General features: G+C 35.5%; 1 protein-coding gene across 6 annotated transcripts in view; it reads right to left on the bottom strand.

The window, feature by feature from the left end:
* Window positions 1-1,718: 1,718 nt before the first annotated feature.
* LOC111254254 (nose resistant to fluoxetine protein 6-like) overlaps window positions 1,719-9,255 on the bottom strand; it is a 75,474-nt gene continuing 67,937 nt past the window's right edge. For all 6 annotated transcript variants that reach the window (XM_086975882.1, XM_022814901.2, XM_086975881.1 and 3 more), the window contains 4 exons: window positions 8,536-8,656; window positions 6,688-6,834; window positions 5,366-5,548; window positions 1,719-3,689 (listed from right to left, as the gene is read on the bottom strand). In XM_086975882.1, the coding sequence (XP_086832008.1) occupies window positions 3,258-3,689; window positions 5,366-5,548; window positions 6,688-6,834; window positions 8,536-8,656 (883 nt within the window). In that variant the 3' untranslated portion in view covers window positions 1,719-3,257. The remainder of the gene's footprint in view (window positions 3,690-5,365; window positions 5,549-6,687; window positions 6,835-8,535; window positions 8,657-9,255) is intronic.

Below are 9,255 nucleotides of genomic sequence, written 5' to 3'. Positions count from 1 at the left end.
GCTATTCGAATTTTTGATCTCACATACATTAAAGTAAATATGTATATCTTGGAAAAAATAAATGTGTATAGACCTTTGTTCAACTAAGTGCTGTTTAATTGACCTCTCCTTTTACTGTAAGCTGTCCCGTGTTCTTCTCCCTGAGAGCAAATTTCAAAGAGATACATGCGAAAGACGTAAGAGCAAAATGGTTGAAACTCATTTTTTACTTTAAAGCTAAATACACGCTACAAAGCTAAATAAATCTCCCTTGCTGTCCGCAGTTTGCCAAATTTGTTTAAGTATTTTATCTCGGTTAAAAGATGTTAAACGAAAACACACAAAATGCTTTGTTCGAATCTGGATGAATTCGTCTTGTTAATAACAAGTTGGACAGCGCACTGCTTCTTATCTAAAACAAGCCTCAACGACTCTAATAATATCTATGATATATGATTTTAAATAACATTTTTTGCTTCTGTGGGTATAGGTTTGCGTGGCCTAAAAGCCATGACAACCTAATTCTCATGGTTATCATTGTGCAAACGTTTATAGAAACAAGGCATAAATAATCGTTATTGAACTCTTAGTTAGTGTGTGGAACTAGGGGTCTTAACACGTAATTTGCGTAATACTACGAAGGCTAAAAGGTACCTTGAAATAGACAGATTTGGAGCACAGTGGGACGTCCCACGTTCATAACTGTACATTTTTTTTCATGTTCTATCGAGCTGCTTGATATCTGGGCAGCATTGGAAGTAACTGTCACATAAGCTTTTTTTGTCTCGGCGAGTCAGAACCTAAGTCTACTCACTTGACGGTAATAATTGACAGATCGAAGTCTAAAAGCTCAAGTTTCCCTTCTTATCGGTTTTCAAGTGGCGAATAAAGCACTCTCTATAGAACTGCAACTGTTTTGTAGGAAAATGCGTAAAAAGATACAGAAGAAATACAAAACACACCATAATCGATTTTATTAGCCAGAAAATCGCATGCACGGTCTGTATCTATCATAACAAAATACGCATACATCTGGCTATTTAGAAACAGCGATCGCGTATTGTTATCGTATGTACAAAACGCAAATTAAAAACGATTTAATGGTACAGGAAAGTAATTACTAAGTACTCGTTATCTAGCTCTACAAAAAAGTTGCTCTAAGGAAAGAGAGGTCAAACAAAGCTCAGAAGAATGTGTTGTTCAAAGTAGGTAAAAGTTTATGTCAATAGAAAAGGTGTATATTATGAGCTCATAGTGGAGAAGTTACCTTATCTTATATATTATAAGAAGACACAATGTCCCGTAACTCTTTTTTTCTTTCTTTTCTACCAGCCATGCCGCTTGGTGCATCAGTTTCTTAGCGAAGATAACTAATAGTTTTGTCTGTATTCAATGATCGATTATTTGGAAATATCTAGTCATATCACAATTATTGTTTTCGATATATTTTTGCATGCCCTAAAGGAGGAGCTTACGTAATTAGTGTTCCTTTTTAACACTGTTACCAGAGGACACTAAATTCACAGCGCATGAGTACGTAAAAGCTCAAACAACTGGACGTTGTTCTATTTAACGAAAAAACAAGTGACCATGTATTGTTTTAATTTTTGTTTTGATCCTGACCAAGATGTCAGCTACCACAAAGGTCATATCACCAATGGGTGCGCGATAATTGTAGACCACGGTGCTGCTGTAATTTGTATTTTCCTTGCACTTTCATGTAAAAAATGCACCTGGAATGCACTGATATATTACACAAAGTAGATCTGGTTTTATTAAAAGTTTTTCAACAATTATCTGGGCGTACGACCTATCGCTATCTTCGTTCATGAGAGTCCTGATATATATATTTATATATATGCATATATATATATACCGTTTTTCTAGATTTTACCAAATTTTACATTATAAAGTGTTCTTCTTTCCAGCAGTCTTTCGTGGTGTCAGGTTCGTTTGTTATATTGTTATTCCTGACTCCTAGCGTATTTCCAACATAGGGATTTCTGTTTACAGGGGCCTCAATTATACTGAATTATTCAAGTTGCATAACCTCACGTTGGTATAAGTTAATGTCTTGATTTCAGTTACAGGACAAAATTTCGTCGAAACTGCTCCAACCAATTAATGATGACGTTTTTTTTTTACAGATTTAACACTTTTTCTGAGGTGTCTTCATCGCTTTTTAAAAACGGTACGCATGGGAGCTATTTAAATTCCACGTTACTACTAACATTGTAGTGTATAAAGTATATATAGCGAAAGGCGGGTTTTCTCTCTTGTCCAAATTTTAAAAAAGTAAGGTTATGTGGAACGGCTATGTATTTCTGCTTTTTTCCGAATCTTTGTCAAATGATAAAAAGGAAAATAACCAGACAATTTTTCTACTAGTTTTGCCTATCATATCTTCACATTTGCTTTACTACGTGTCGTTTCTTTTGAAAGCTATTTTGACGACTTTCTTAGAATGTCATTGGCACAAAACAATATTGCCGACACTGCGGACGATCACCATCATGGATCAGAATTTACTATGGGTAATTATTTATTCTGACATGTAACACATATTCTGTCATGTAAACATGACAGTTTTACAGGATTCAATACATCAAGTTGGTTTTGTAAAGCAGTACGCACATTGCTACTGTTGATCGTACTTCTCAAACACAATGCAGTTCGTTAAAGGATTAGGGACCCGATTTCAGACTGCGCAACAAAATACTCATATAGACTTATGGAAGACGAACAGTAATCTTTGACCTACCTTCCTTGGTTATAAATAATTCATGATCCCAGCGCCATTATCATTGGCCTTTCGAAGAAAAAAAAGAGTTTTCCTACCCAGGTTGTCAAATAATCGGCTTCTTTAACTTAGTTTATTAGTGACTCATATTGCCCCACCTTTGGTCCAAATAGCCATACCTCGTGGGGCTATATGGACTAAAGACATAAGTGCATTTAACTGATATTTTCTTAAAAAATCATTCGATCTTAAAGATAAGAATTGTAGTCCGGCCATTTGAGCCAGATCGTAGGAAAGTTTTAGATAAACTAGTATAATTTGTTTTTCTGACGTGATATCGTCTGTTTTCAAAGAACAGCGTTAAGCAAATTTTAATCCATATAACCCAATCTACTTACTCTATATGTATATTCTGTACACAATATGCAAGCACCTATCCCGTTCACACGACGGTCACTCTGCGGCGTAAGATAGCAAGTCAAATTGAGAATTCTTTTATACATAATTTACAGTTCTCAGTAGCATAACGACATACATTTTAAAACTTATATTTAGCAAACGTCTTCGAATCCAGCTTGCCGGACGTCATTTGAGGTGGCTGGAGACCTCCACAGATGGTCGGTTTTGTATAATAATGTTCATGTGGGCGATTCAATCTGTGTTGATCTTGACCGATGAAAAATGTCTTAGTAGGCTGCTCTATAATCCGAAAAATAGAATGTGAAACCTTACCGACGCTTTCGTGCTCGCACTGACCCATGACACCCTCGAAATTGCTAGCGACGCCGTCTATGCAAACAAGATCCTTTCGCCTCGATTCTTTCTGCTTCTTGTTGGTGCTTATCTTAAGGTTGTTCATAGGTTTTTCCCTTAGTAGTTTTTCAAGTCCCGCAAAAGGCAATTCTGCGATTGTGCACATTACGTAGGCGGCCATATGTGACAACGTCCATATTCCCAGAAACAAGACAGTCTGAAACGATATACATAGAAAGCAATGTTGCATTTAAGTAGCAATGGCCCTATGCGTTAGTATGAATATATCGACATTGATCTTCTACTTTCTATTCAGGAATTTTTTTCCATATCTATACGATTTATGTGCGCGTTTTCTGGACATACCTTAGGATAAAATATCATCATTGTCTCAAACAACCATCTTTGATTTTAGATATATATTTCATAACTTTCGAAGCTGTACCCTAAGAATCACCAACGGTGGAAACTATTAGCTACACATTTCTAGGTGAGTTTCGATCAAAAAAGATTTGTAATTTTTACCGTAACGAACGTGACATAACATCTAACTTAGATACTGCATCTTATGATGGCTCTTTCGCGGTTTTTTGTTTGCTTAAATTCAATGTTTTAAGGGATATTACGCCTTAATTATTATTTATACATATATATTTATACGCCTAATTATTATTTATATTTTTATATAATATATTAAGGGGTTGTATACACTTTTATCGTTTATTCATGTAGATATATGCCAAAGCTTATCGACTGTTCAATTTGGTGTGGATAATATGCGTTTCTCACACCTAGTGTGAGTCGAAAAGTGGGTCACTAGAGACTGGTAAGGACGACAGGTCACTCTATGATCGAGAAACGCATTTTCCATTAGAAAGTAGGAGAAGGCCTTTCCTGGGCAAAGTTTGTTGTTAGAACGATGATTAAAAATCATAAAAAGATAAATAAAATGAGTGCAAACACCTAGTGGTTGCGACGCGGTTATATTAAGCTTACTTACATTTCAAATATGCTAGCTTGTGGAATTACAATGTTTCATATGTAAATAATAAAAGTTGGCTTACAACTCAAAAAATAAGCTCAGAGAATGCACCTGAATTGTTCTATTAAACCCTATCTAATATAGACTTGTATGCCTTTGGACCTTTGAGTATTTTTGTCGTCTATAGAACAGCCATGACTAGACTGTTGCAACTGTTTGCGCAAAAATGTAAAGATTTTCGTTTTCTATTCGCTTACAAACATGGCAAATAGTTCTTTCTAAAGAAGCGTTTAAAATACATAGATCTGCAGCATTGATTTAAGTCGATTTCGGTGCTTTTTTTTTGTAAATCAATCTATCTTCTCACATTAAAAGCGCATATCTTTGACTCAAACTCTCATGCCCAATATTGTTCAATAAAAAAGTGTTCTGTTTAACAATATTTGCCACTTACAATAAGCCGAAGTTCAAAAAGCGTAACTGTAACTTTGGTCTTTCATGCAGTAAATAGTGAAAGCTGGCTGGAAAAATAAATTAACTAAAACATGTAATAACATTTCAATTACATGATCGAACCGTATAGAGCTTTATGCTTCCGAACCTCTAGGCTTTCAGATAATAGCATTAGCTTTACGGTGTTCAAGTAATGGATTCGAGAAACGCTGTAGAACTTCAACGCGTATGTATAAGTGAAAAAGCTCAACTTCAGAAGATTGAAAAGCTTCGTTCATCTGCTTTTCTACGCCAACTCTGTGACCCCTTGAGGAATCTAAAAAATGAATGGAACAACACTAAACACAAATGCATGATTTTTCCTGTGGCACCTAAACCCGTATGTGTTTTTGTTAAATATTAGAGGTCAAATATATTACAGAACGGCTTGTATTTATGCCAGAAATTAGCATTTTTACCATATAGAAGTGGTCGAGTTGCTGAATTTCTTTTGTCAGAGCGACGTAGACAATAATAAGCGCAGGGTGAAGGAGGTAAACTGTAAAAGAAAGCACTGAAAACGGCTGAAAGAGGTCAGCAGACAAAAACGCTGAAATTATTCCACCTTGGCCTGTTACAGATGTTAGGATAAACCAGCATACCTGCCGTAAAACAGAACAACACAAAACGCAAGGTTTCAAGATAATTTTCGGCATTAAAAGATACCATGCTATTTCGCTGTATACCAAAAGTGCACAGCATTATATTTTATGTTGCTTTAATTTTTACTGCGTACATTTTTCAATTCTTTATCATTTTTCGATTCCATATATTCGTGCGGAAAGCTTTATTTCGAAGCATAATTAATTTAAAATATATAATGTTATTCTCGTAAAATAGAAATAAATACGACTAAAAGCTAGTTTATAGAATGTCATGCTAGAAGTCACCAGACGAAAGGTGTGACGTCATATATGTACTCGTATACTTAAGAATGAAGTGGATGTGAAACGATTTTTATTGTTTGAAGTCAAACCTTTGTGGCTTGACTTCAGATAGTGTCATACCTACTTTTCAGTTCACGGTGATTAGCGTATCTAGTTTAAATGAAATATACACACAACTATGTTATATTTTGAAACAGTCTGCTTGGTCCTGATATATTTGACTGCCCTCTACTTATCTTGCAGTCTTTCGAAGAGACAAAATTCCCAACTTTTTACGGCGAACAACAGTCAATGCGAGCTACTGAACGTGTACATGTACCACTCGGTTTTTACTTGGTCACTAAAACACAGATCTATTTTCCGAGCGCAGAGCATCTAGCAGCAGCAAATCAAACGACTGGGACGCCTAAGTCCAAATAAAATTATTGATACAAGTGCAACGTAGGTAAAAATATCTAGTCCTAAATGCTAAAAACCGTTTTTTTTCTGGCTAATTCGCTTTCTAAGAATTCCTATATCTTTTGGGCTATTACATAGTCTCAGAAACTTCAGTGATTGAACGCGGTACTTTCTTTGACCTGTGCAATTTCAATTAAGAAGTTTAAATTAAAAGTTATGTGGAACACTAATGCTTTCGTAGATAAAATGAATGAATCGAAAACATTTTTTGAGCCCTGACAGGAAGTCCACTCAACTTAATTAGTTCAACGGAAACTAAGATAGGCGCGTATCGGGCTTACCAATAATACTATAGCTATGCCAGGGAAACTAGGGATAAGAGCACCCCTCCATGATCGTACTCAAGATTTATAAAAAAATTGGCACTTCGTAATGGTGCATTATTGCTTTCTTACCCCGGCAGTCCAAACAATTCGATGAAAGCCTCCATATAGCACAATCCATTTGTAGTCGATTGGCCATCCTGCACGAAATGGATATGCTCCGAATACAGAGACTGCCATCAGAAGAAGTGCTGAGATATTACCCAGCAATATTTGAACCTGCAAGTCAAATATGGTTTAAAGGATGTTGCACTATATAGAAGAAAGGTGTTTCCAATTTACTGCGTCATTCAACTCGTTTTACATGTAATACATATGTAACAATACACTATGAAATTCAGTCGTATGAACTACTGTATTTTATTATATTAGGTCGTTCAGTTGAACCATAGTAAACCTCGTGTTTTGAAATGGTACTACTTTGATGAAGACAATCTATATTAAGCACTCAGATTATGAAGTCAAAGTAAATGCTTCTATTGCACGACAACGCTCAACCTAAAATCGCAAGAACCACGATGGCAAAAATACAGAATGTCACAGTTAGAGGCTTTCTTTAATTCTGTATTCTCATCAAATTTTGTCTTACAGATTACGTAGTTTTCAAAATCTTGACAGTTCTTCTAAGCTTCTAAGGGAAAATTCTTCTAAGCTCGACATGATCGAGACCTCAAAAAGTTCATGTATGCTCCTATTCCAAGCCTCTACGGCAGAAGAATAAATAAATTATCATCCAAGTCGCAAAAAGTCACAGATATTAGTCCTTAAATAGAAACAAAGATAAAAAATAATATTTGTAAAAGCCAAAAATTGAAGGTCCACTATGTCGCAGAAGGGCCTAATAGATAGGTTTCACTTGCAATTCCTAGTAGACTAATGTATATATTTAAAAAAAAGTAAACAAATTTTGTTATCCTGCTTAGTTTGTTCAGTAGCCATGATTCAAACAGTACACTCATACTAGTACATACAAATAGTAGTGAACCAAGGTCGCAGAAAAGGCAGCAAATCAATTTCCTCTTGGAAACATCAATGTGGTGGCCATCATGTTAGGCAATTTAGGTGTTCCGTGTTTAGAACAGAATCATGAATAAGCTTCTGAACATTTTGAGAACATATGTAAAAAAACAACTGCATAATATTATTAGCATGGTTCAGAGATACCTATATGGTGCATACTGTTATCCAAAACGACACGACTCAGGAATCGGATGAGAATAATGTAAACTGTTTTCGTTGAGAATCGTTGTCAGATAGGGTATGGTGGTAAATATAAGCCTAAACCGATATTGGTCTTGAAATCTAGCTTCATATAAGAAGACATCTATAATGGATTCAATGTAACTGTCATTTGCTAATTACCTTCAAAACCTCATCCTGTTCGTGAACATCCTTATAAATAAAGTGATCTTAATACGTATAGATCCACTGAAGCCTAATCTGAACGTATCAAACAAAAAACTGAGCGGATCAAAATTGTCGGCTTAACAAAGATTTCCAAAGTAAAGTCCAACTATAAGTAACGAACCTCCAGCAAACATAATGGTTTGCGTTTGTTGCAAAAAATGTCCGCGAGCGCAAATCGACTCAACCTAACAATTATGTTGAAGCGGGCTTCTTATGTGTTAATGCTACGTGTGTATGTTATTATTTTCGATAAGATTAGATACAAACGGTATAGGTCAATGTGTTACAGGTTTGGTAATGTCATGAAGTTTACGCAACTTAGAGGCCGCTCAAGAGTACTTATGCCACGTTTCTTCATTGTAAGAAATCAATACATTCAAATATATATTTAAACGTAAACCCACTACATAAACTACAACTTGAAGTGTACTTATTTAGATGTTTCATCGCTGCATATATTATTTTTCAACAAGTCTTTACCCTAGCGTATTCGTTTCTATTTCAACAACGTACTGTGTTTAATTTTGGAGAGTATCCTTCGGTGAGTAGATAGCCTAGAAGCATTCCCATACAGAAAGGTCCAAGGTGTGTATACGGCATATAATAGACATAGCTGATGAAATTTACCGCTTTGCTGAAATACAAATACAGTATAATTTAAAGAAACAAGCAGACGGACGGTGAGGATATATTAAAGCAAATCATAAGATTAGACAAGAGACCCATTTATCTTAGGGATGAGGGCGAGAACATTTTCATGATGAAAATAAATATCTGGCATAGAAACTATATTTACCTATGATTCTAGAAAATATTGGCTTCATTACAGTGTCCTGTTCCGAAGTTGAAACGATCAGCAGAACCAATCGAAGGTACTGATAAAAAAGGTAAATTGAACAGTACATTATAAAGAAGCTACGCTTCCTCAGCGGCTCACCTATTTCGTCTGATTGCTGAATAGTTAGTCACAGAAGATAGAAGACAATCGTCTTCTATCGTCGTAGTTCTAAGTGCATCACGCTGCTAAGGTTGAAATGCATAGAAATTATTTTTTTCAAGTCTGCTGCATTTTCCCATCGTCGCGTTAATTTCTGTTATTTTATTATTTCTTGAATGTACTGAATTCACTTCGGTTTCACGATCCACACTGGCTAGAACTCGGTATTAAACTTCTCCAAAACAAACTCTAAAGAAATCCAATTAATCCTTCTCATTTTAGATTCTGGAGAGTTT

This window comes from Varroa destructor, unplaced genomic scaffold (assembly GCF_002443255.2).
Source record: "Varroa destructor unplaced genomic scaffold, Vdes_3.0 BEIS01000007.1, whole genome shotgun sequence".
NCBI classification, from domain to species: domain Eukaryota; kingdom Metazoa; phylum Arthropoda; class Arachnida; order Mesostigmata; family Varroidae; genus Varroa; species Varroa destructor.
The sequence above is the reverse complement of the archived record's forward strand: the minus strand, read 5'-3'. Positions and strand labels throughout refer to the sequence as shown.